At 45.0% G+C, this 27828-nt stretch overlaps 1 protein-coding gene across 1 annotated transcript in view; it reads left to right on the forward strand.

Moving 5' to 3' along the window:
* The window catches only part of Dcbld1 (discoidin, CUB and LCCL domain containing 1), an 80875-nt gene that overhangs the window by 50437 nt on the left and 2610 nt on the right, over window positions 1-27828 (forward strand). The window contains exons 5-10 of the mRNA XM_059272988.1: window positions 2754-2826; window positions 13997-14130; window positions 20917-20957; window positions 22980-23067; window positions 24407-24456; window positions 27125-27244. Coding sequence (XP_059128971.1) covers window positions 2754-2826; window positions 13997-14130; window positions 20917-20957; window positions 22980-23067; window positions 24407-24456; window positions 27125-27244 — 506 coding nt within the window. The remainder of the gene's footprint in view (window positions 1-2753; window positions 2827-13996; window positions 14131-20916; window positions 20958-22979; window positions 23068-24406; window positions 24457-27124; window positions 27245-27828) is intronic.

Raw genomic sequence — 27828 nt, forward strand, 5'->3', positions numbered from 1 at the left:
TGACCACCAAGACCGGCTCTGGACAACGCCTCCTGTCTTCTGGGGGACAAAAGCACCCCCAGCTGAGAAATGCTGTCTGGAAGTGGCTGGCAAGAGCAACAACAAAACTGTGACTTTCGAGTGCTTTCTCAGTGGCCCACGCAGCGCTCTACACCATACACGGAAGCAGCTTCTGCGATAGTCCAGCCTGCCTGCAAGGCTGCTTCTGTTACATCCTGGAAAGAGAGGCTCAGAACCACTAAGTCGACTACACAGAGCGTGCGTGGGGAGTTAGGTTTAAGAGCCTGTGTTCTTAACTGTCTCACACATTAGGACATTCTCAGTGTAGGTATTTGATGCACACAGCACAGTCAATCCCAGTATTAGCTAACATTAACTCTACCAGAGAAACATGAGGGATCAAAGCGTATAAAGTAAATGTTGCCCTGTAAGGTTATTGTTCAACCCATGTATACAGAGGCTATTGGCTTCTAAAGTTTTACCAGCCAAACATATTCAGGGCCCTGGGCATCATAGAGAAGGAGAATATATTCAAGAGTACAATGTGTTGTTATGATGACAGACTGGTTCTGCTTTAGGCCAGCCATTTGGCAGTGCTTAAGTATGGCCACTAGTACAGGCAGGCCCACACCCCTTACCCATAATTCCGGAGTACAGAGAGCTTTGGAAGTCCTTTGTTACTCATTTGATTGTCAATTCATTTGACAGCAAAATTAGACCACATTAGCATGAGGCTGTTTAGTCTTTCTGCATTTTACTTACTATCGTGCCTTCCATATGAGCTATTACGGCTTTTGATTATCAAGTGAGGGCTCCACGGGGGTCTTACATTATGTGTATCATTGCCACCGTTTCACTTGCCTGCAACCCCAAACATTCTGAATCCAGTGGCTTATCCAGCACTAAGCAATTTGTCTCTTAAGGACCTGTGGACCTGCAGGAGGTTGTTTTTATTTCTCAATTCCTTGATTACTACTACCACACAGGCCACTAGGAGAGAACCATGAAATGTCTATTTGAGTCATTCCATAATTAGTTGTCATTACAGCCTAATTTTCTAAGCAGCAAGAGGAAAGTGAAAGGAAAGGAAATTAAAAAAAAAAAAAACAGCTGCTATTTTGGAATCTGTCACTTTTTAAATGGAGTAAAGAAGCCTCAAACCCTACACAAAGAATATAAGCCACTAAGGAATGCTGGGAGTGCCAACTGATTATACAGTACCAAATGGTCAACCCTGAAAACATACATACATTGTGGAGGCCAAGCAGGTGGTATTTGTGTATTTAGGAATATATGTTTATGCATATATGTAACAGTGATTAATGAGAAAAGAGACCATGAATTTGAAAGAGACAAGGAGGGGCATGTAGGAAGCTTGGAGAGAGGAAACAGAAAGAGGAAATAATGGTGTGATTATGCTATAATCTCAAAAGAAGGAAGGATATCAAGTAGTATATATAGAAATGGGTGTACAGCATTCATCTTCAGAGCTGTCTGGTTTTATACTTTGGCTCTGTGTGTGTGTGTGTGTGTGTGTGTGTGTGTGTGTGTGTGTGTTTCAAAGATGTAAGTAGCTGTCCTTGATGAGCTGACACTTCAAGAAACTAGAGATAAAGAGACTGAGCCTGGGAGATGAGAGCAGTGTTCCAGGGCAGCCAGCTATGTAGAGACTGAGCCAAGTCACCAGCCTCTAGCACTGAGACTCTTCAGCCACACTAGCTTCTGTGATGTGCTCCTACAAAGCTCCTCGGATGATGACTGTTAAGTGAATTGAGGCCTGTTTTATTCATTTAGTGTGTGTGTGTGTGTGTGTGTGTGTGTGTGTGTGTGTGTGTGTGTGTACATACACTTGTGGGTCAAACCTGTCCTTAAACATGTGATCCTATGGTCTCAGCCTTCGGATTGGTCGGGATTACAGGCTTGTATGATGAACCCTGAGTGAGCCCTAATTTTAAAATAGGCCTTTTAAACTGTAAAGGTAATTTATTATTAACACAGAGTAGTAATATCTGTTACAGTAGCCCTGATGACTCTGTACTTGAACTATATCAAGTCCAAAGTGAAGTGTACTGCAGGTGTAACATATATCCCCAATACTAAGAAAAGACAAAGTTAAAGTATCTCCTTGATTCTTGTTGTTTTTCTTTATATGTGGAAATTAACAGGACTTAGATATATTGTGTTAAATGTATATTTAATTTTCCCTGATTTTTTTTTTACTTCTCTAATACAGCTACTAGAGTATTTAAATTTATACATCTGGCTTCCATTGTGTTTCTGTGGGGGAGTATAGTTTAGAGAATGAGCTGTTGTAGTGTGTGAACACAGAAATTCTGTTCCAAGAGAGAGTTCAGGAGTGTTGCTCTTTGTCTTCCTTTTATTCATCCAAACATAAAATTTCAAACGTTTCTTTTAATAAGAATAGGGTTCTACTATATAGGTAAATTTTCCTTTAATCTTAAAAGTATTTCTTGGGCATCTTAGAATCAAAGCACATTAGAGAAGCTGCTTTAATACTTACTAGTGATGAATCCTTATAGAAAGCAAGGAACTATTGTGTGAAACTTTTCTCTAGGTTAACATATAGACCAGTCTGCGTTTTTGTAAATTAGGTTTCTCCTTTGTCTTTAAAGCAAGATAGTGTTGCCTGTGTTATGAAAGAGGGAAAAAAACCTGAAGTTTAGTTTAATGCCTTTTTTTTGGTTTCAATGTAATTTGATCAAATATAAATTATTTTTTCTTCTTTTTTCCAGCAAATTCTGCCCAGCTGGTTGTAGAGACATAGCAGGAGACATTTCTGGGAATATGAAAGATGGCTACAGAGATGTAAGTGATTAAGGGTAACCAACGGAGTAAGTGTTGGTTGCTGTGCCTGAACTGATTGCCAAATCAAACGAAATGGGATACAGAAATCTACACAGATGCACATTTGCTTTTTTATGAGATAGTGAAATGCGTTACTTTTGAAACCAAAGTAGTCTATGCTTTCGTTCTTATTTCCTGTTAAGAGTAATAGAAGTGAAATGAAAAACAAAAATATTTTTAGCACTTAAGTATTATTCCATTGTACTGGTCAGCTTTCTGTTACTGTAATGAATACCTGAGGTAAATCTACTCTAAGAGTGTAAAGGTTTGTTTCCATCGCACATTTTTGGCACTTTCAGTCAGCCTGCTTGCAGTATGTCATAGGGGACGTCCGAGATGAAGCAGTGTATCATGGGGGAAGTCCGAGATGAAGCAGTGTATCATGGGGGAAGTCCGAGATGAAGCAGTGTATCATGGGGGAAGTCTGAGATGAAGCAGTGTATCATGGGGGAAGTCCGAGATGAAGCAGTGTATCATGGGGGAAGTCTGAGATGAAGCAGTGTATCATGAGGGAAGTCTGAGATGAAGCAGTGTATCATGGGGGAAGTCTGAGATGAAGCAGTGTATCATGGGGGAAGTCTGAGATGAAGCAGTGTATCATGGGGGAAGTCTGAGATGAAGCAGTGTATCATGGGGGAGCATGTAGTAGAGCAAGCTGCTCACCTGAGAACAGCCGGGAAGCAGAGAGGCAAAAGGGGCATTCCACAGACCCTTGCAGTGGCACATTCTTGGTGACCTAATTTCTTCCCATAAGGCCAACCTCCTAAAGGTCTTACCATGTGCTAATAGTGCCACGGGCTGGCATTAGCTTTTAACACACGAGCCTTGAGATCTAAACACCTGTCCAGTTTCTACAAAAGGCCATAGATTCCGGCTGCTGGTGGTACATGCCTTTAATCCAGCACTTGGGAGGCAGAGGCAGGTCTTGGGAGACAAAAAAAAAAAGGTCATAAATTTGTATACTTAAACATTCATATTCCTCTCTTTCTCTCTCTCCCCCTCTTGAACTCAGGGTTCATCCTCCCTTTTTCTTTTATATTTGTGTGTGTGCGTGTGCATGTGTGTGTGCGCGTGCGCGCGTGTGCGCTGGGTGCGTGCACATGCCACGGCACACATGGGGATCACGGAACACCTCTGTAGCGTCCGTTTGCTCCTTTCCTCGTGTGGACCGTCCGGCCTGCATCACCAGATGGCAAACACTGCTGACTCTGAGTCATCTGGCTAGCCCTGGTTCTCTAGTGCTCCACTTGGCTTCTGTACTAGAGCCAACGACCTGACTGGGTCACATCACAGAGTAAAAGCCGCCTACTCTCACTCACCACTGCTGCCCACCGCCGCCGCCGTTTTTATGCCTAAGAGGACTCTCTGGATCTTTATATATATATTGTTCTCAGATAAAAATAAGTCTCAGGAGCTTATTTTTCTAATCTGTCCTAGCTCCTAACACATAATCCACCACTTATTTCTACTTACGGGTTTCCATCCAGGAAACCCACCCCCCACCCCTCTCTGCTCTCTTAGCTCATGTTACTATTTAAAATAGTTGGATTTACGTTTCACTGTTGGAAGCTGGTCTGATTTGTTCAAAATGTGAAAAGTCTGTGTAGTGTTGGGGAAAGCTGTTACCGACGTGTCCTGGTGCATGGAGAAGTGTCTCTTGTTCACCCTGTAGAGATTGAAAAGTCAGCTGGCTGGAGAGAAAGCATGACTTTAATTTTGTGGCAGGGTTGTTTTTTTCTTATTATTATCATTTTGTTTTGTTTTTTTCTCTTAGCACATCCTGATTTTGAAATAGATCATGGTGTAATTTTGCTTTTTCTTTCCTCCTTCCTGTATTGCCTTTGTTTATAAATTGGACACAGGATATTCATCTGGCCTATTCGACTTCTTTTTCCTTTCTTTTTTTTTTTTCCTCCTCCATGTGGGACACCTAAGTTTTGACTCTTCCAATGGTCTATACCTCTTTGTTTTGAATGTTTACTTAGCAAAGCTATTCCTAAATGATTCCAGGAAATTAGCTAGGGGAAGTCAGATGTCAAACTGGAGTTTCTTCCCTTTCAAAGTTTTTTATTGTTTTCCTATTTTGGGGTTTTTTGGGGGGTTTTGTTTTGTTTTTTGGTGTGTGTGTGTGTGTGTGTGTGTGTGTGTGTGTGTGTGTGTGTGTTGGGGGTGGGGGTGGGTAATGAGGATGGGGGACCAGTGCTCCTGTATGTTAGATCTGTGTACTTATCTGCAGGCCTAACATTCAGGTCCCCTGTTACTCACCAACTCTTTGGTACCATTTGCTTTTGCTTTCGTTTTGTGTTTTAGCCAGGGTTTCTCTGTGTAGCCTTGATTGTTCTAGAACTCATTCTGTAGACCAGGCTGGTATCAAACTCAGAGATCTGCCTGCCTCTGCCCCCACGAGTGCTGGAACTAAAGGAGTGCACCGCCATGCTTGGCTGCCATTTATTTTTGAAAGCGCATCTCTTTTTTTTTAATAATTTATTTTAATTTTATTTTATGTACATTGATGTGAAGGTGTCAGATCCCCAGGAACTGGAGTTACAGACAGTTGTGAGCGGCCTTGTGGGTGCTGGGAATTGAACCTGGGTCCTCTGGAAGAACAGCCAGTGCTCTTCACCGCTGAGCCATCTCTCCAGCCCCTGAGAGCACATCTCGTTAGAGAAGTCTGATTAGTGCTTTCCACGTATCTGTTAGTGCATAATAGTGCACGCTGCATAATAGTGTGCACACACCAAGGCCGAAGCAACATCTGTTGTCTCCAGTTGTCTTTTCTTACTTGTACACTTACTTGTTCAGAGACAGTCTCACCATGTAGCCCTGGCAGGCCTGGAACTCTCTATAGACCAGGCTGGCCTCAAACTCAGTGATCTACCTGCTTCTGCCTCCCAGTTGCTGGGATTGGAGACATGCACCACCACACCCACGTACGTGTGTGTGTGTGTGTGTGTGTGTGTGTGTGTGTGTGTGTGTGTGTCTGTCTGTCTGTCTGTCTGTGTCAGGGTCTTGTGTGTCCTGTGCATGCATGTTTGCTATGCAGAGGTCAGAGGACAATTTCAGGAGTTTATTCTTTCTTGCCATGATGGAATCCAGGGATCAAATTCAGGTGGGCAGGCTTTCCACAAGTACCTTTAGCTACTGAGCCATCTTGCTGGCCCTGTGTCTCCCATTTTCTGTGGATTAAGAGTCTGAGCAGGGTTCAAGTGGGTTCCCACTTCAGGGTCTCATAAGGCTACAGCTGACGTGTCAACTGGAGCTGCTTTCCTCTAGTGACAGTTGGGCTCCTAAGCTTGTGGTGCTGGGCGCATTCGGGTACTTGAGGGTCAGTGGACCAAAGACCTTGCTTTCTTGGATGTTGCCTGGTGCTGCTATCCTTTTTATCCGGTGCTTCTTAACATGGCTGCACTCTTCCCTGAAGCCACCAAGGGAGAATCACTAGCAAAAGTATCTCCTACTAACATGGGCTCCAGTGAAAAGGGATGACATCCTGCCTCTTTGCCTGGTTCTAGGAGTTATTAATAGAAAAACATCATAGCTTCGTACACACTCAGCATTTTACAAGGGAGATTACCAGGAAGCAGATCCTGAGGGTTATTTTAGAGTCGGCTCCGTGGCAGCTTCCTCTTAGGAAATACATTCAGTGTAATGAGTCTTTTTTGGGAGGTTCTTTGCAAAACCAAAGCATCCTGTACATCATGAAAACAGAATCTGGAAAACTAATTACTTGAGGAGCCATTGAAGTAGCAAGTGTTCTGACTGCAGGAAGAGTGTGTCTGTGGGTTGGTCGGTCGGTCTGCCTGTCTGTCTGTCTGTGACAGGGTCTCATGTAGCCCAGGCTGACCTTGAACTCTCTGTCTTCCTGTCATTTGTAATCTCCCAAATGCTGGGATTACACAGCTCATTGAGAATATATGGTCTTGAAGAGATAATTACAGAAAAGGTATTGATTCATTGTGTGTGGCCCAAAAGGCAGCAAGCAGTAGGATCAATGGCTAGACGTAGAGATGCCAATTTCAGCTGCATAAAAGGAATCATTAAACAGCATAGGATGCAATAGGGTGTCTGGAGAAATATGTAGCTGTTACAAGCATTTTGTTGGTGATAATATGTGTGAGTGAAGGAGCCAGTAGGGTGGGGACAGAAGAGATCTTCAGAGGCTATCATGGAAAACTTTTAAGGGTCTTTCTGAGTCCTTAAGATTCTGGGCGCTCTCTCATTGTCTGACAATGTAGGCATCTACAGTATGTCTGTTTTCAGTGCCAACAGAAGTGTGGGCTTCGGGCTTCTTAAGATGTGACCACGGGGCAGCTTTCCTTTGGCACCTTTCCAGCTTGCTCATAGTGGAATACATCTGCTTTTCAGTAGGATACATCAACTAATTCATTTATTATTATTTATTTTGTTGTGGGGGCACTGTGTACCATGACATGAGTGGAGGTCAGAGGACAACTTGTGGAAGCCGATTTTGTGTTCACGGTGTGGATTCCAGAAATTGAACTTTTTTAGTCACTGTTTTGTTGCTGTGAAGACACACTATGACCGAGGCAACGCTTATAAAAGAAAGTGTGAAATTGGGGCAGCTTGCTTATAATTTCATAGGCTTAGTCCATTATTATCATGTTGGGGAGCTTGTTGGTACACATGGTACTGGAGCAGAAGTTGAGACCTACATCCTGACCTATAGGCCGAGAGAAAAACCTCAAAACCCACCCCAGTGACACACTCCCTCCAACAAGGCCACACCTCCTAATCCTCCTAATCCTCCTAATCCTTTCAAATAGTGCCATGCCCTGGTGACCAAACATTCAAATGAGCCTATGGGGGCCATTCTCGTTCAAACCACCACTGAAGTTAAGTATCAAATGAGGTGGCTCAGTGGACACCTTTACTTGCTAAACCATCTTGTGGGCGGGCCTTAACTAATTCATTTTTACAACTTCATTGTTCTCAAAAAAATGTTCCAGAAACTGCCAACGGGGACAACAACAGACGTGCCAAAGTGGACAGGGGAGAGCCCACGTGGCCTCAACCTTACTCAAAAACTAAGGAACTAAGGAACGCTGAGAGCAGGAGAGTCTTCCCCAGGGAAGAGCACACCAACTGGTTGTCCAATACCAAACGATCAGTCCTGAAAACACAATAACACACAGACTGAGCAGGATATAGATGCACACAGACACACGCACATATGTGCGTGCAGTAATAGTTAATGGAAAAAGAGGCCACAGATTTGAGGGAGCAGGGAAGGTATATGGATGGGAGAGTTTGGAGGAAGGGAAGGGGGAAATTACGTCATTATACTAAATCTCAAAAATAAGAGTGTTCAAGAGATATAAGAAAATAAAAATATACTCCTGGTTAGGCAGAGAAAGTGAGAAACTAGGCCTATGTACACCAAAAAAAAAAAAAAAAAAGTAGGGAAAACAGAATAATGACAAGTATTTTCTATGTAGTGACAATATGAGTGACTTTTCATATTTCCTAAAATTTCTGTAGAATATTACTTGCATAGAAAGAAATGTTTCAAATATGCTGAAATGAAGACTGTAGGAGCTATAATGAAGCACATAGGAGCAGGCCACATGATTGACTGGAGGTGAATTTGTCTCATTTTGTTTTGTTTTGTTTTTGAGATAGTGTTTCATTCTGTATTGTAGGTGGATGTTCACTTCCCTGTGTGGCTCAGGCAGGCTGGCTTTGAGCTTGAAACTCTCCTGCCTCAGTCTCCCTAGAGCTTGGGTTGCAGCCATGTACCATCAAGTATGGCTCTGGAATGTATTTTATAATTTGCATCTTGCCATCATTTGACTAATAGTTTGTGTGCTTTATTCTTATTGCACCTTACTGGTTTTTTAGCTCATGTTTTATTAACTGCAAGCTAAATGCTTACTCTTTTTTAGATTTTTAAAATTTTATATCTATGTGTATGTATTTGCATATTTGTACGAGAAGTACCTTCAGAGCCCAAAAGAGGGTGTCAGATCCTGTGGAGCTCAAGAGTGCCGGGAACTGAATTCTTCCAGAGCAAGAAACACTCTTAACTGCTGAGCCATCTCTCCAGTCCCCAAAATGTTTACCTTCATATTTATTTTGTTAAAGCATTGTCGGTACTTGTGACAACCAGATGACTTTTCCTGAGAGGAAGTTTAAGGAGATGCTACAGTGCTGGAGTGATTTAATGATCGCTTGGAAGGTCATGTGGGTCTTCATGCCACTCTGTTTGGCTGACCTTTGTGGCGAAGTGAACTTTCATTGGTCTTTTGAGATAGTGTTTGGTTTTAACACTCGGGTGGATGCTGAATTCCCTGTGTAGCCCAGGCTGGCTTCCCACTCAAACCCCTCATGTCTTCCTAGGTCAACTGGACAGTGCAAGGGTACTTCTCGTATTTCCTAAATATGTGCAAGTAATATAGACAGACCTTTACATAAATATAAGTTTAAAAATAAAAAAGCTGTCTTCAAGAGCTAGAGCTGTGTGTGTTCCCCTTGCTTCTTCAAGAATTGTAACACCGTTGTTTCAGTTTAGTTAATGGATTTTGTCTAAGGCAAATCACTAACACAAACCAGTGATGTAGTTTGATCATGTGTGCATTTGACTGTGCTGCACCTGTACAGCAAAACTAACTGGAAAATCGAAGTATTAGTTGTTCAAGGGGGAGTGTTTTTGGTTTTTTAAATCAGATTTAATGAAGGTCAATTTTTAAACTGATACGGGGGCATTCATAAGCATGAATTATGCTTTAATTGTAGGATAAGGAATTGCTTTTTTTTTTTTAAATAAGAAAATAATTGTGGTTAATACCGGTCATTTTAATCGTGATGATTTAATGGACAGATCTGATGACTTGTCCCCTAGAGATGTATCCCGTGCCCTGCATTAAATATTATGGGGAAATGTATCTATACTTAAAACTTTCCTTAACAGGCATCTGTACCATTGGACTCCTCCATTCTTCCTTGGGGGAAGTCAGAATATTTCATGACCAGTTACCCTGGTGGGTGGTGTTGCTCACTGACCTCTGTCTGTCAGTCGCTGGGAGCTCTGTAGAGAACATAGCTCCTGAGATGTTCATCCATCACCAGGCAGGATTCTGAGGAAGAAACGATTCAAGGCATTGGGAAGTGCTGCCCAGCAGACCGTTGCTAACTCGCTTCCATCCTGGGGCACAGGGAGGCAGACGAGCCTGTGTGAATCCTACAAAGGGTGCACTGGGTAGAGCCAGAAGGTGGCAGACGTCCAGAGTGGATACCACATAATCTAGATAATCTAGTCTATCCTCGTTGTTGCCTGGTTGACTTAGGAAGAAAAGCCAGAGCAGAGAAATGACTTCCACACATGTAATGTGGTTAAAGTTGAGCCAGGATGCCTGGACTGGAACATGCTGAGCAAGCGCTCCTCCCAGGGGCTGTATCCCTAGCTGCCAAGGGTTTTGTTTTGTTTATTTGTTTTTTTGTTTTGTTTTGTTTTTGTTTTTTGTTTTTTTGTTTTTTTGTTTGTTTGTTTGTTTGTTTTGCCATGGGACATATGCAGCCCAGGCTGACCTTAAAATCTGGATATGTAGCTGAGGCTAGCCTTGAACTCTTGACTTTCTTGCCTCTACTTCCCAAATGCTGGGGTTATAGGCATGCATTACCATGCAGAAACTTTTTTAGTGGAAGCAGACAAATGAGAGCTAGCCGAAACTCCTCACCAGCTGCAGTACTCAGGAGAACGGGCCCTCCGCCTCACCTGGGCAGCACAGTAGAGTTGTTCCCATAGACAGGGGTGCAGATGAGCCAGCCTTGAGGGCATGAGAGGGGCAGAGCTGGTACCGCCTCCCTCATCCACAGTGTGGTGGTGAGGATGAGGGAAAGATGCCCTCCCCCTTACCTCTACTGCCTCCAGCTGGCGAGGGAGCCGTCCCTCCCCCGAACCAGCTGCAGCACCAGAAAATAGGACCCTGCACCTCATCTGGGCAGCACAGTACAGCTAACCCTGTTGGCAGAGGTGTAAGTGACCCAGTTGTGAGTGTGGGGAGCTATCCCCATTACTCATCTGTCTTAGGGCATCGTGGACAGGGGAGAGATGCCTGCCTTCCCCCCATCAACGCCTGAGGCAGATTTATTTATTTTATTTATGAGTGCTCTATCTGCATGTACACCTTTATGCTAGAAGAGGGCATCAGATCCCACTAGAGATGGTTATAAGCCACAATGTGGTTGCTGGGAATTGAACTCAGGACCTCTGAAAGAGGAGCCAGTGCTCTTAACCACTGAGCCATCTCTCCAGCCCTGCATTATCTTTTCTTTAAAATTTTATTTAGTTATTTATCATCTATTTATGCATTTATTTTTTGCAGATGGGACTGAGAATTGAACTTAGGCCTTGTACATGCTGGGCAAGTGCTCTACCGCTGTGCTACATAGTCCCTTTTAAAATAATTACATTGCATTCCTTTATTGTGGGTGGGATGTCTTAGTTTTCTATTGCTGTGAAAAGACATCATGACCAAAGCAACTTAGAAAAGAAAGCATTAAATTGGGGTTTTCTTATAGTTCATGACCATCATGGCTGGGAGTATGGTGGCAGGCAGCAGGCATGGTAGCTAAGAGTTCATATGTTGAGCCAACAACAATGACGCAGAAAGCTCTAGCTAGGAATGACTTGGCCCTTGAAACCCCAAAGCCCTGCCCCGTGACACACCTCCTTTATCAAGGCCATACCTCCTAATCCTTCCCAAACAGTTCCACCCACTGCAGACCAAATACTCAAATGTATGAGCCTGTGGGGGCCATTGGAGTCACACAACACAGCATGAGTGTCGAGGTCAGAAGACACTGACAAGCATTGGTCCCCTGCTTCTGCCACTTGGGTCTTGGGGATTGACCTCTACTGAGCTATCCCCTCACCATTTTCCCACCCACATTTTAGTATTTACTTTTTTGAGATAAAAAAAAAAAGCTTTTATGTGCATGGATGTTTTGCTTACATAGATGTCTGTGTACCACGTGAGTACAGTGTCTGCAGAGACTAGAAGAGGACTTAGGATCGATCCCCTGGAACTGGAGTTACAAATGGTTGCTAGGTGCTGGGAATCAACTGTGGGTCTTCTGAAAGAGCATCTCCTCAGCCCTTCCACCAGTTTGTGTGTGTGTGTGTGTGTGTGTGTGTGTGTGTGTGTGTGTGTGTCACAATGCGCATGTGGAGGTCAGAGAACAACGAACAACCCCAGATGTCTGTCCTTGCCTTCCACCTTATTCGAACAGTCTCCTGTTTGCCCCAGTATGCCGCTCTAGCTGACTTTCCAGGCATCCTCTGTTTCTGCCTCCCTTCTCACCCTAGGAATGCTGGGATTACAGGCACTGTTGTGTCTGGCTTTATATGTGTCTAGGCATTGGAGGGCTCACGTCCTCACACTGGCACAGCAAGTGCCTTACCCGCTGAGCCGTTCCCCCAGCCCTGTTTCTGGTTTGCCCAGACAGAGTTGCATATAGTCCAGGCTGATCCCCATGTGGAGCTGGAAATTGCCTTCAGCTCTGGTCCTCCTGAGTTGCTGGCTCTCTTCACCGTGAAGAACACTTGCTAATGAAGGCAGATTCGGGGAAAGTTTTTTTCAGATGCAGGAGGGGGTCTCTACTAAGGAGCATCATCCTTTTCCCTCCTTCTAGGTCTGACTTTGTTTCCAAAGTGGAAGATGTCACCCGCATGGGTCTCTGCTTCTTTTTGTCATACAGTCTATTTATGACAATGAGGTCAGTTGCTGCAGAACTGACTTCCTTTGCCAAATCTCAGGTGGGAAATATGCAGTCTCTTATTAAAAAACAAACAAACAAAAAAACACCGAATTCCTTGGTGGTGTTGCAACTCCAAAGTAATTGGTTCCAAATACCATCTATCTCCTTGCTTCTCCAAGTGCTGTAACATAGAGTTGGGGAAACGTTTTCCTTTGAGAATCAGGGAATCGGTGCTGTCGTGAACACAGTCCAGTCCAGTGATTGAGACCCAGGGTCGTGACCCTCTGTCCTCCTGGTTTTAGTATTAGCTGCAGGGCAGATGTAGAGCACGCAGCTCGACTGTATTTAGGACTGTCTTCTTAAGCCGAATGTCTGTCTACCACCTTCCCACCCACATCTGTTCCTGGGGACCTTTGGACCTGATCACCCCACAGTTCCTTGTCATTCTTTAACTTCCCTTCAGAGCCAGCGCCGCCCCGAACCTGTCTTAATCAAGCCAGTCTGTTGCTCTTGCTTTTGCTGCCTGTGTCTAAACAGCTGCCTGAAGGCTCCCGTGAGCCGCGGTGGCCCAGCTGTCACAGGCTTTGGACTCAATGAAAGGATTCAGAAAATGAAATAAATGAATGCTGTTTTTGTTTGTTTGTTTGTTTGTTTGTTTGTTTTTAATCATTTCACATATAGTGGCTGTCAGCCATCTTGGTTTTGACACCGTACCAACTCACTGCATTAATATGAAACTGTGGTACAGAAGGCTCACTTTCTTGACTAGTACATAGCTTGCTGTCCACTGTGCCTGGGACTGTCTGTCTTGTAAACCGAGTCTAAGAGATTAGCTCCGTTATTGTTTTGTGCTTAACCATCCACCCAGAACCCAGTGGCTTGAAATAGCCACCGCTTTATTTGCTCATGAGCATAGTGAGCAGTTTGGCAGGTGGGTTCTTCGGCTCCACTAGTCTGAAATTGCTCTTGATGCGCTGAGGAATCCTTGCGGCTTCACTAACATGCGTGGCAGTTGGCAGGGCCTCATTAATTGCGGCAGAACAAGGCAAGCGCCTTGACTCAGTTCAGATTGTCAGCTAGGAGTTTCCATGAGGTTATGGCCATGGAGAGAGGCATTATTCACGGGGGCGGGGCAACCACTGTAAATGACTAAGCAAGCAAATATAGAAAATTCAGTGGGTGCGCCTCTAATCCCAACACTCCAGAGGCAGAGGCAGAGGCAGGCAGATCACTGAGTTTAAGGCCGGCCTCGTCTACAGAGTGAGTTCTAGGACAGCCAGGGCTAAATAGTGAGAGCCTGTCTCTAAAAAAGCAAAACAAGACAAAAACTCAAACAAACAAAAGTAGCCAACTGCAGCTTTGTTTCCAATGTGTTCCTCAGTGAGTGCTGAATGAGGGTGTCACTCTGTTTCAGACCTCTTTACTGTGCAAAGCTGCCATCCACGCGGGGATCATCGCCGATGAACTAGGTGGCCACATCAACCTGCTGCAGAGCAAAGGCGTCAGTCATTATGAAGGAGTCCTGGCCAATGGTGTACTCTCCCGGCAGTAAGTACTTGGCTTGCGTTCCGAGAGGAGAAAGCCCTGAGGCCGTAATTAATCAGCTGACGGTTTTTGAAAGGGCAGCAGGATGTGATGCCAAGTGGTAGTCAGCTGTGAAAGTATCTGTGATGAGGCTATAGGAGGATGGCTTAGCAATCAAGAGCACTTGCTTCTCTACTGGAGGACCGGAGTTCAGTTCCCACAATGGTAGCTCCCAGCCATCCATGATTCAGTTCTAGGGTATCCGATGACCTCTAGGGTATCTGACTTCTTTGGGCCCAGGCATGTACGTGGTCCACATATGTGCATTAAGGCAAAGCACTTATACACTGTTAAGTTTCAAACGCTGGACTGAGCTGAAGTGCCTGTTTAACACTGTGAAAGCTGGACCTGGGTGCCAGGTTCTCCCAGCATCCCTCAGTCCCTACCTGTTACAGGGTGTGGCTGGAATATACCCTGCCCTCTATCCTGAACTCTCCAGCCCAGGGGCTGGACTGCCCTTCCCCCAGAGGCTCTTCCCTATATAAACCAGATGTTTTGGTTACCCTTCCCCGTATATCTTTGGCCTCCTGGATACTGTTAACTGGTTTGCCTCTCTCTCCTCTCCTTTCCCCTCCCCCTCTCCCCACACGGCCCAGCTCAGCCTGGTCATGTCCACTCTGCACTCTCCCAGACATCCCTTCCTATACCTATACCCCTTTATCTACAGTAAACTTTCTCCTCCACCCTACCTAGGAACAGTCATGTCCTTTCCTTTCCTTTTTATTTCTCCTTTTCATTCATCACTTAAAAAATAAAATAAATAAATCTTTAAAAATGTTCGAGAATTTCAACAGCGATTATAGTCTTTATGTGAAAAATAAATGTAGCGGTAAATGACATCCTGGTTGTGCCAGCATTGAAGTTAAAATGGCCTGAGCCCTGGTGTGAGCATTTCCACGCCCAGCTGCACCTGTGGGAGAGAATTAATGCTTTTCACTTTCGGGTTCTTTCAGCAAATTACTGGTTATCTCCAATTGTATCTAATACTGAAGAAGACAGGAAATGGAAATAAATATTGATAGAACTACAGAGTCCTCCCTGACCCAAAGATTTCTAGAGACTGTTTTCTTGAGGAGTAGAAAAGGCAGCAATAAATAAACAAAAAATAGCAATGGCTTTTATTATGTGTTTCATGGGGGTGGGTATGGAAATTGATTTCAAACAAAGCTTTGCTGCGTACATTCGCACTTCCTTAGAGTTTAGGAGACACTCAGGGCTGTGTTGAAGTGATTGTAGGCTGCTCCGAAGTGTGGGTGCCCACACACATGAGAGGGCAGTGGTGAGTGGTGGAAGAGGGAGCTCCCTGTAGATGGATAGTTAGTGAGGAAGATGTGCTCTTGGGAACTCCAGATCCCCCCCTCCCCCAGGCCCTCTCACTCCCCCCTCTTCCATGTTCTCTGTCTGCCCCTGGAAAGGTTTTACTGTAATTGTGTTTTGGACAAGCTTCCACAGTTTTAGTCCCAAGGATGAGGCTCAGACAGAAACTGCACACTCTTTGGGATTCACGAGTATCTTCTGTCGCTCCACTCTGTGTGGCGGTCTCTAGCCTTACGATTTTACACTAGTCCCCTTTCTAGTAATTGTTTTCTGCTGACTCTGAACACTTGATCCTTCTGCCTCTACTGCCACAGTTCTGGGGTTACAGGTCTACACCCAGTTTATTCAGTGCTGAAGATCGAACCCAGAGCCCTGTGCATGCTAAACAAGTACTTGACCTCCCAGCCACTCACCAGCACCCAGACCTGTCTTGCACACAGAAAGCTCAAGACTGTTCTGTCTTTGTGCTGGCTGGTTTTATGTCAACTGGACACAAGCTAAAGTCATATGAGAGGAGGGAGCGTCAGTTAAGAAAATGTTTCCATAAGACAGCACTATAGGCATGCCTTTGGGGCGTTTTCTTAACTAGTAGTTGATATGGGAGCTCCCATTCCATTGTGGGTAGAGCCTTGCCTGGGCTGGTAGTTCTGGGTTCTATTAGAAAGCAGACTTAGCAAGCCGGTAAGCGGCACCCCTCCATGGCCTTTTTCATCAGCTCCTGCCTCCAGGTTCCAGCCCTGCTTGCTTGAGTTTTTGTCCTGACTGCCTTCAGAGGGGAACTATGATATGGAATTGTAAGCCAAATAAACCCTTTCTTCCCCAACTTGCTTCTCCGTCATGGTGTTGGATCACAGCAGTAGTAACTCTGACGAAGACAACCCTCATAAGAGTGTGGCTATCTTGCTGGGTAGAAATCTTATTACAGGACTGTATGGTGTTCCAGCATGTGGGAGGTTGAAGCAGGATTGCAAATTCCTGGCCAGCCTGGGTTGTATATATCTAGACCCTGTGTCAGAAAACCTGGGTAGAGGATCACATTATCAGTAATAGATAGGTTCCCGAGTTAGCATGAGTTTGACGAGTCCGATGTCATTTTGAGCAGGTCCATAAATATAGTTTAACAAATGTGTGGGTCAAATAGAAATCCTGACCTCATGGGTTACCTTTTCAGAAAAATGCATTCTACATTTTTGAAGGAAAAACAAAAAAACACTTCAGAGGTTACAAGTAAAAACTGGGTCTAAAATCCTTTTCCAGGCAGGGGGCGTAGCCCAGGCTCCTGGGAGTGGGGTTTGGACGGAGACCTGGGGATAGGAGAGAAGTTGGTTATGTGACCTTTATGAACGAGACCAGTCATGGATATGGCGAAAGGGAGGAGTGCAGCCTGGTGGGGGACAGAGTCAAAGACTGAGGAACGACGCTGCAGAGGAGTGGAGATGGCTGCTGGCTTGTGTGTTGGTAGCCAGCAGGCTGGCTGGCAGGTGGCTGAGGAGAAAGAAAAAACCGATTTCACACCTGGAGTAGTGGAGTAGGTTACTGGTGGAGGCATTCTGATCTAAGACCTTGGCAGACAATGCAAGCCCTGCTGGGTGTGATGCACGAAAGAGTGTCCACTGAGGACAGGGTGTGTGCTGCACACAGCACCAGAGGCTTGGGTTCGGTGCTCCGACCGCCATGAGATCCCATTCGCCCTCCTTTTCCAGGTAGGGTTTTAACAATGAAGCAGTATGTTTCTCAGAGATAATTTTTTTGTTTTGTTTCAAGAAAGGGTCTCAGTCCAGGCTAGCCTGCAGCTTGCTGTTTGCCAGCCTGATCTTGAATTCTGTTTCCTCTTCTTGAGCTTTAGGGTCAAGGGCATGCACCAGCATGCTCAGCAGGATGCTTCTAGAAGCTGATGTCAACACTAAAATAAATAAAGTTATACCACATATACACTTTTTCTTTTCTGCCTTTTTTTTTTTTCCCCCTGACAGTTTCCCTGCATAGCTCTGCCTGGCTTGGAGCTTGTTGTATAGACCAAGCTGGTCTCAGACTCAGAGATATCTGTTTGCCTTTGTAACAATTGAGTGTTGAGATTAAAGGTGTGTACTACCACACCCAACTAATACATATGTGTATGCATATACTATACATACTTACGATTTTTATCCCATTTTTATATGTATGAGTGTTTTGCTTGCATGCATATATTTGCACTATATGCATGCCTCATGGCCCAAAGAGGTCAGAAGTCAGTTACAGATTGACTGTGAGCCACCAGTTGGGTCCTGCGAATTGAACCCAGGTCCTCTGGAAGAGCAACCAGTGCTCTTAACTACTGAGCCATCTCCCCAGCCCGTACATATATTTTTAGATTTATATCTGTCTCAAACCTTGGAACATTAAATTTTATATCCTGCTTGTGATAGATCTGATTGTTTAAACATTGTGCTGTAAACCTTTAACTATTCAGCCTGCCTGATCTTTGACTTTTGGGGGTTTCCTCCGTGTGTCTGTTGAAGCTTGGGCGCTCTTTCGGAAGACCTGAGGCTCTCTCGCCTAGACTTGGCTTCACATGCTTGGCCTGTTTTTGTAAATGTCTGAATGCTTCATTTAAAAGCAAGCAGGGTGACCAAGTTTAATGTGGACTGCCTGGGTTTTGTTTTACTTTTGAAGAAAAACATTAAAATGGTGGACTTAAAGGTAGGTTTCATTCTCTCAGTCACCCAGGTAGCAATTAGACCTAATGCATAAATGTAATTTTCATGTCACAGTTTAAATTTACATGCCAAAGAGGTACATAAATGGAAATGATTGGCGGCTTGTAGGAAGTTGGCAGTATAGCATGTCGTTATTTGAACAAGTTGTCTTGTTTTGGGTTTGGTAGGAGTAGAAAGTCCAGAATTATGCCAAGGGCTGTACTTCCTCCTAGCCCTCGTGATTTCTCCCAGATCCTTGTTCTGAGCAGGGAGTCGACTGCATGCTAAGCCAGTCTCCTCTACTTGTTTAGATCCCAAATCTTCAGGGAGCAGCTGTTTTTATCTGTGATGTCGCGCCCTTGGGGAAACACCGTACATTCATTCGGTCGTTGAACTTCGGTTCCCACACACGATTGTTTGGTGTTCAGGAAGAAAACAGAGAAGGAAGCGCTGCAGCTGAGGAAGAAGGGGTCCCTAAAGTACATATCCAGACTCTGCTGGGATTCATCCGGGGGTCAGGCCACTTCCTCCCTCTGAGGAGACCAGAATGGAATCAGGAAGAGGGACTGATCTCATCCCAAGGAGGAGGCGCTGACCGTCCGAAGGGAAAGCCTTCCTTTGTGTTTACCTGAAGTTGTTGCAGACTGTCTATCTCTGGAGCCCAGAGGGAGGCTTCCTATCCCTGTAATTTGGTGGGATTCGTTCACCTCGTGGTGGTGCCCCAGAGCCCTGCCCTCCCCTGGGTGGTGGCTTTTAAGGAGAAGGTTTGTCTGCTCTTCGTGTGACTTTGCCCCATTTGGTTAGACAGAGGGAAATGCACATTCGAGGCCAGCTGATAAGGGAAGGAAGCCAGGCAGAGAGCTGTTACCAAACCCTCCCTCAGGTCTTCACCTTTTATAAAAATACCTTACTGCATTTTAAAATTGTGCGCGGCGTGCATGTGTGTGGCGCGCATGCACATAGATGCCATAGCATTCATGTGGAGGTCAGAGGGCAGCTTGTAGGAGGCGTGGGTTTCAGAGAGCCCATTATCAGCTGAGCCATCTCACGAGACTCGTATCTTCATGTTCAAAAGTTATCCTTTCTGTACTTACTCTCTCCGATTGACAACAACAAAATCAAAGGGAATGTTTTAGTGCCTCCCGGGAGCGCAGGCAGACATAGGTGTTTGTGTTGTAGCACGTGGTTGATGTGACCTTTCAGGGTGTGTGTGTGGGGGGGGGGGGCACATTTCCAATGGAGTTCTTAGTTTGGGACATTAGGAGAAAGAAAATGGAAATATCAGACAAAAGGGGAGCTCTTGATAAATTCTAAATTTATTCCCAATAGAACGTTCCTTTCCCAGAGGGTCACAAGAGCTGAGTTCTCATCCCAGTGTGGAGGTTCCTTAAAAAACTAAAAACAAGGGGGTTGAAGAGATGGCTCAGAGGTTAAGAGCACTGGCTGCTCTTCCAGAGGTCCTGAGTTCAGTTCCCAGCAACCACGTGGTGGCTCACAACTATCTCTAATGAGATCTGGTGCCCTCTTCTGGTGCAAAGGTGTATATACAGACAGAGCACTCATATATACATAAAATAAATCTTAAAAAAAAAAAAAAAAAAAAAAAAACTACCATAAGACCCAGTTATGTCTGGGCATAAAACCAAAGGACTTTTACCAGCACATCACAAAGATACCTACCTGCATGTCCACACAAAAGAGGTTTTGTTCAGGATAAACTTGGGACATTTGCAGGAGAATGGAACCAGAGATCATCACATTAAGCAAGAAAAGCCAGACCCGGGAAGATAAACATCATCATATTTTTCTCTCATGTGCAGAATCTAGATTAATATAATATCTGGGTGTGGTATGGTGCATGCCTCTAATACCAGACCTAGGGGGCCTAGGGCAGGAGGGTTGCAGCAAGTTTAAGGTTAGCTTAGGCTACCATGGTGAGATCTAGGAAGGCCTGGGCTATATAACAAGAGCTTAAGGTTAACAGCCGCAAAGCAGAAGGGGGCTGGGCTGCTCGGGTTTTCTGTGACAGGAGCCGGGGTCATCTGGGAGAGGGGGCCTCAGTTAAAGACTTGCCTCTGTTAAGTTGGTTTGTGGGTGAGACTGGGGTATTTTCTCACTTGATGACTGATGTGGCAGTGCCCAGTGTCCTGGGTGGTGCCAGCCCTGGGCAGGTTGTGTAAGAAAGCAGGCCGAGCCAGCCAGTGAGCAGCGTTCCTCTACTTCAGTTCTTGCCTGCAGGTTTCTGTCTGGAGTTCCTGCCTTGGCCTCCCTGGGTGATGGGGCGTGATCTAAGAGTTAGAACATGGAATAAACCTGCCCCCCTTCCAGATGGTGTTTGTCCCAGTAATTAATAGAAAGCACGCTAGGGTAGGTGACTCTTTAGGTTGGGGAGGCCATGGAGAGTTTGGAATGAGGGTGATGGGGATTAAATACAGTCAAAGTAACCTTGTGTACGTGTGTGAGAATGTCACAGTTGAATGCAGTTTGTACAATTAACCCATACTGTTAGGAAAGGTCATGTCTCTGAGTCTGGCCTTTGTCACCAGTTTTTTGTTTTTTAAATTTACTTATGACAGTTTCTGGCTTAGGTTATCTGCAAGACACTGATGAAAATGAAAGTGGAAAGCTGGATGGATTGTGATCCTCACTGCCTGGGGTGGTGGTGGTGGGTCTGTGAACCCAACAAGGGCAGTGCTGTGCTCGGCTCCAACATCTAATGAAGCGACTCACGTGCCTCTGTTTGTCTTTATTTCAGTGGTTCCCTGTCGGAAAAGCGTTTCCTGTTTACCTCCACCGGTAAGGATCATTACTGTTTCAGAGTCTTCTGGGGGAATTTAGTCCTGCACAGGTTATGGACTTGAAGAATTTTCTGTTTTATTTTATTATATTTTTATCCTTGGGTGGTGATCGGTGTTCTGTACCCAGATAATAGGTTTCTCGGCCGACGTAATAAGCCACATCAAGCCTAATTGAAAAAGTAGAAGATCAGGTTTATTTCAGCACAGCAACTCCCGGGTGGGTTCTCCTATCCCAGAGATCGAGGCAGGAGAAGCCACGCGCCCGAACTAAAGCAGGGAGATTATATAGCCTGTAGGGGAGGGATGATGACATGTCCACCACAAGCTGGGTTTGTGCCCAGTATTGTCAAAGCTGGAATGCTTAGGCGGGGACTTGGGCTGCTGGTGGCAACAGGAGAGGAAGTTGCCAGGAATGTGGAACTGGGCTTTTGGGCGCCTTTTCTTTGTTGGAGATTCTCTGAGCAGGCAGAGTTTGGGGAGGGAGGGAGGGAGGGAGGGAGGGAGGGAGAGAGAGAGAGAGAGAGAGAGAGAGAGAGAGAGAGAGAGAGAGGAGAAAGAGAGAGAGAGAGAGAGAGAGAGAGAGAGGAGAAAGAGAGAGAGAGAGAGAGAGAGAGAGAGAGAGAGAGAGAGAGAGGGAGGGAGGAATGGGGCTTTTGGATCATGCAAGGGTGAGCTGGAGGTTCCAGCTGAACAGGCGGTGCTGGGTCTGATCTTTGCTAGGCATGTGACCTACCTCAAGGTAGAGGCAAAAGTATCAGGAGTTCAAGATCATCCTCGGGTTTGTAGCCAGCCTGGGCTACATGAAACCCACTCTGAAAAAAACAAAGAGTAGTAAACATGTGTATGTACACACACATCATAATAAGCAGTAACATACTATTTCATACTATACATTTTTCATTTAACTTTGAGTTATGAGTATTTTCTAAATTACTGTATGTGGATATACCATAAATTAACCATTCCCCTCCACAATATTTAAGTTGTTAGATTTTCCTGAAATTTTACTCTTATGAATGACAGCACTGGAATTTACCTGTATTTTATATCCACCTAAGTCTTTTTTTTTTTTTTTTTAACCTCTTGTTCATGAACTATACATTGCTACTTTGGTTGTTGGTTTTTTGAGACAGGGTCTCATTATGTAACCTTAGGTGGCCTGGCATGAGCTACGTAAACCAGGCTGGGCTTGAACTCACAGAGATCCGCCTGCCTCTGCCTCTCCGGTGCTGGAGTCAAAGGCGTGCGCCACCGTGCCATGCTAGCATTTTTTACTTCCGATTGTCCTTTATTTTCTCCCCAAGGATCACAAGGAAAGGTGCAGAGTGATATCCTCCATTGTTTACAGTTTCCACAGCCAGGGGGGCCTGTTCGGGGACAGGCTTGCCTCTTCATGGAGGCATACAAAGAGTAGTAGAGAAGCGTGGCGGAGTTTTCAGTAGCCGACTGAAATGCTACTTGAGGATGTCAGGCTGCATTTCCTCTTCAGGGAAGCCACAGCTCTGACAATGAGAGCCCTTGGCTCCCCAGCCTTAGTGACAGTTACCTGTCAAACCTCCCCCAAGCTGTGGAAACTGTGAGAGCTTTGCAGGGAGCCCTGCATGCAGCTTCTCCTCCAGCTGTCTAATCCTGATGTGGGGAATTAACGTGAAGCCGGCAAGAGGCTTGTCCTGGGAGCATCGAAAATTGCCCTTCTCGATGGAGGAACAATTTTATTTTTCTAGACTCGGCTCAGAGTGTACGTCATCCCCTTTTACTTTGTCACACCGTAAAGGCCGAGCATAGTCATTTTCCCTGTGCAGAAAGCAGTTTTGCTTATTGAGTTTTACTTGGGGGCTTTTTGAGACAGGGTCTCTGTGTGTATCCTTGGCTGGCCTGAAACCCACAGAGATCCTCCTGCCCCCCCCCCCCCCCCCCCCCCCCCCCTCCCCGCTGCACCCAGCGCTGAAGCACTTTTCGACGACCTTGAGTTTTGCTTCTAGGTGATTTGTGTTGTAACAAGGTGGCTTTCTCATTCCAGGAATGAATATCACCACCGTGATTGTTCCATCCGTGATCCTCGCTGTCTTCCTTCTGGCTGGAATGGGTGTCTTCGCAGTTTTCAGAAAGTATGTGAATTGACACTCTTTCATTTCTTCTCTAATTACATGTATAAACAGTGTATTAGCTGACCTCTCTCATCACCCTAACAGCCTAAGGACGGGTTTTGGCTCACAGTTTGCAGACACACAGTCTGTTGTGCTGGGGAAGGCATGGCGGCAAGAGCGTGAAGTAGCTGTCACATCCCTCCTGCAGGCAGGTGTCAAAGAGATGAATGCTGCCGCCTGGCTCTTTCTCCTTTTCTTTTAATCTGAGCCCCCAGCCTGTGGAATGGTTCCACCCCCAATTAGGGTGGGTCTTCCTATCTCAGTCAAACCTTCCTAGGCTCATAGACACCCTCATAGACAAACCCAGAGGTGTTCTCCCATGGCCAGGCTAAATCCCATCAAGTCGACAATACCAACACATTCATAAATCCCAAAAGTTCCCACCTCTGGTAAATGTGTATTAAAGAAGCAGCATGACTTCTTTAGAGACGAAGTGTTAGTTTATATTTTAAAAATAAGTTGGGTCCTGGTGTTGGCACAGAAATATCCAATGCTACGTTCTAAGCAGTTCTCATCGCGTAGAAGCTTTGATAAAGGCTTCCCACGTGAGCCCTGCTGGAGTCAACATCTGGGAGCTGACATGCTCCTTTTGAAGTCTCCTTCTTTCTCCCACCCATGCAGAGGTTGTTAAGGAAGAGGACCCGGGGCCTGGGTTCCATTCCCACCCACGTCCCCAAACAACCCAGCACTGTCTGCTGTGGCTGTTTTTTCATGTGCAGAACAAAGACAGTCACCGTGATGGGTGCTGGATCTTTTCTATAACCCTCAGATACCATTTTTATTATTATGACAAACGTTACAAGTTGGATTTAAACCAATGTAGAAAATATTCTCACGTTCTCTTTTTCCATTTTAAACAGCTTTAGAACTTATAAAAATGTACATTAGTATGAGTAGAATGCCGAATCATTCTACACATTCAGCATAACTGATAATGTTCATTGCTTTTAAAGGCACCTATAATTTGTACCTTATAGAAAATAGTATATAAAAGTGACCATTACAGATTACTTAAGGATTTTATTGGTTTCCTGAGCCATTGAGAAAATCAAATAATAATACATTGCTTTCTAGTACACAAAATAAAATTAGTATAAATGAAAATATTGTGACCTTAATTATAAGCTATATTTACATATGATCCTATATGTACACATGGCTTTGTAAGCGTATGTTAGCGTCTAGTTCAGTCTTCAGAACACCCTATGAGGTAAGTACTATTCTGATATTCATATTATAGGAAGAGACAAGGTGGACAGGTTGGCTTGTGAATATTTAGTAGGACTTTTTGTCTTAATAGGAGGAAGAAGAAAGGAAATCCGTATGTGTCAGCTGAGGCTCAGAAAACAGGTTGGTTAAAACCTCCATCTACAGTTTTATTCTGTCTTTAAGGAAAGGGGCAAGGTCCGTTAATGCAGTGCATTTGTAGGACTAGTGATAAGCTTAGTGGTAGAATCCCTGCCTAACGTGTGCAGGGCCCTGGGTTCCGTATCCTGTAAGCCCCTTTATCTGTGGTTTATCTGTGGGCACTATGTTCCAAGACACCAGTGGTTGCTCAAGACTGTAGATAGAACTAAATAATAGATGTAGAAAGTTTTGACATGCATAGCTCTGATAGAGTGTAGTTTATATATTAGACAGTGAGAGATTAACAAGCAGCTAAATCATGATGGAATAGGACAGTTATAATGTACTGAAATAGAATGGCCAGTATCACCATTTTCCTGTGGGTGCATCATCAAGTAAAGTGCCTGAACGGGCGTGTTTTAGTTTCTTTCCCTGTTGCTGTGATAAAATAATCTTTAAAAAGCGCAATTTAAAGGATAGGAGTTGTTTACATTCACCATTCAAGGTACAGTCCATCATGGTGGGAAGGAGAGATAGCAGGAACTGGAAGCGAACTGGTTACATTGCATCCACGATGGGAGAGCACAGAGGGGTGAATGCAAGCCGCCGCCCAGTTCTCCCTCTCCAGTTACCGTTCAGGATCCCAGGCAGGGCTTGGTCCCATCATGTTGGGTGGGGATCCCCACCTCAGCTAATGCAGTCGAGATAATCCCCCCACCAGACACCCGTTCCCCAGGTAAATCTAGAGTCTGTCAAATTGACCATCACCCTAGAGTAGTGTATAGTGAGTGGATACACCAGACTGGGGGGTAGGGTCACACACAGGCAGCATTGCACAAGAATTTATTCTTCTTCTAAGAACAGCATGCGGTTTAAAATATGAATTACTAATGGAATTTTTCCATTTAGTACTTATGGATCATGGTTCCTTTGTTTTTGGAAAATAAACTGTAGGTAAGAGGAATCTACTATATTTTTTTTATAAAGATAAGTTCCATCACATTGGAATGAGCAAAGCCACAATGAAGAAATTTACTGTGTCTAGTCTGTCTTGTCCTTCAGAGTGTTTATGCCGGCAGATCTGTATTTAGCACGAGCCCCCTCCCGTTTATACTCTTCATTTCTGTATGTGTACTGAAGATTAGATTGCTGCATACACTGTCTGTCATCAAGGAGACGTGACTGCAGCCCTGCCAGTGAACTGAGCATGTGCTTGGCCTGGGGTCTAGTCTTAGCATCAAACACAGTAAGCAAAGACAGACAGGACTAGTGAGATAGCCAGATTTGATCCCTGAACCCACATAATGGTAGAAGAAGAGACCGACTCCAGAAAGCTGTCCTCTGACCTCTGCACATACCACGGCACAGGCACACACACACACTACATACACTGGTCAATAATAATCACGATAATTAAAAAAAATTCACGCATGAAGTGTTTTCAGACCTCTGTTTTGCACAACAGGATTCAACGGTGGTAGACAAGAGCTCTACCATTGAGTGACACCTCCCCCCCCCCCCACACACACACAGCTTTTCACTTTTCATTTTAGATAGGGTCTCACTAAGTTTCCTAGGCCAGTCTTGAACTCACTTTGTAGCTCAGGCAGGCCTTGGAACTTTTTCTTCCTTCCTGCCTGAGCCTCCTGAGTAGCGTAAGATTATAGGACTGTGCAAATAGACCTGACATCTTCCAGTATTTCTTAGACCACAGCTAACTCACTGCTGTGTCTGCTTTTTGTTTCTTCCATTGGTAGTTTTCTGTGTCCTTGAGATAGTGTCTCAGTGTGTAGGCCAGGCTTAACTTTGAATTCACTATAAAGCCCAGGCTGGCCTGGAGCTCCCAGCAATCCTCCTGCCTTGGCATCCTTAGTGCTGGGATTATAGGTGAATACCACTGACCTGTGTCCTAAGAATTCTCCAGAACAAACACATGATCCGTGCCTGATCCATTCCCAGAAAATACAGTGAAGGCCTGAAGATGCTGAGAACAGACCAAGTCTAAACAGCAGCTGTGTTGTCTCTGGGTACGAGTCTTTATGTGAATGATGGAAAACTGGGCCCAGATGGCTCCAGAGCTTGGAGGCTACACCCATTTTTATGTGTATGGGTGTTTTGCCTGTCTGCATGTATGTCTGTGTACTACCTCCACGCTGGGTGCCCATGGAGTCCACAAGAGGGTGCTGAATCCCCTGGGACTGGAGTTACAGATGGTTGTGAGCTGCCATGTGGGTTATAGCAATCAAAGCAGAGTCCTGGAAGAGCAGTCTGTGTTCTTAACCACTGGACTACCTTTCCAGTCCACAAATCCATTTAACACCATCCGTGGGAGCTGGGCATGGTGGTGGCACAAGCCTTTAATTCTAGCACTCAGGAGACAGAAGCAGGTAGATCTCTGTGAGTTCAAACCTGGTCTACATAATGAGTTCCAGGACAGCCACAGCTATGTAAAGAGACCCTATTTCAAAAAAAGTAAATAAATAAACAAAGCCATCAGTGGATACATATTGAATGGTTCATCTCACCGTATCATGCTCAGCACACACAACTGACGAGCTATGGCCATGGGTTTATCAACATCCTGCAAGAGACTGACTTCGGATACATGGAGAACACATGGGGTATGTGAGTTACATGTCTGATGCACTGTTTCATCTTCTCTTTGTTCCAGGCTGTTGGAAGCAGATTAAATATCCCTTTGCTAGGCATCAGTCGACCGAATTTACCATCAGCTATGACAACGAGAAGGAGATGACACAAAAGCTGGATCTTATCACCAGTGACATGGCCGGTGAGTGTCATACCCCAGGGACAGTGCTCTTAGGAGGTTCTGCTTGTGCGAGACAGGAAACAGGACAGCGGGAAGGCTAAGATCCTTCATTATAGCAGAAGTGTGCTTAATTCTCTTGCCACATCAGACTGTCTTCATAGTTGTTTCTTCTCCTCTGGATTAGTCAGGGTTCGCCGGAGTAACAGAACCTATAGAAAAAGTGTGTGTGTGTGTGTAGGGAAAAGACTTATTAGAATGTCTTACAGGCTGTGGTCCAGCTAGTCCAACAGTGGCTGTCTACCAATGGGAAGTCCAAGAACCCAGTAGTTGTCCAGTCCATGAGGGTCTTCAGCTGGCCTTCAGTACACACCGGACTCCTGAAGAAGTAGGCTCTAATGCCAGCGAAGGAATGGACTTGCTAGTGAGAGCAGGCAGGCAAAGAGAAAGCCAAGTTTCCTTCTTCCGTGTCCTTTGTCTAGGCTGCCAGCAGAAGGTGTGGACCGGGTCAAAGGTGGATCTTCCCACCTCGAAGATCCAGATTAGAAGTGGGTCTTCCCACGTCAAATGATTTAATTTCACTAAGAAAGAAAATCCCTCACAGGTGT

Source organism: Peromyscus eremicus, chromosome 8b (assembly GCF_949786415.1).
Source record: "Peromyscus eremicus chromosome 8b, PerEre_H2_v1, whole genome shotgun sequence".
Classification (NCBI taxonomy): domain Eukaryota; kingdom Metazoa; phylum Chordata; class Mammalia; order Rodentia; family Cricetidae; genus Peromyscus; species Peromyscus eremicus.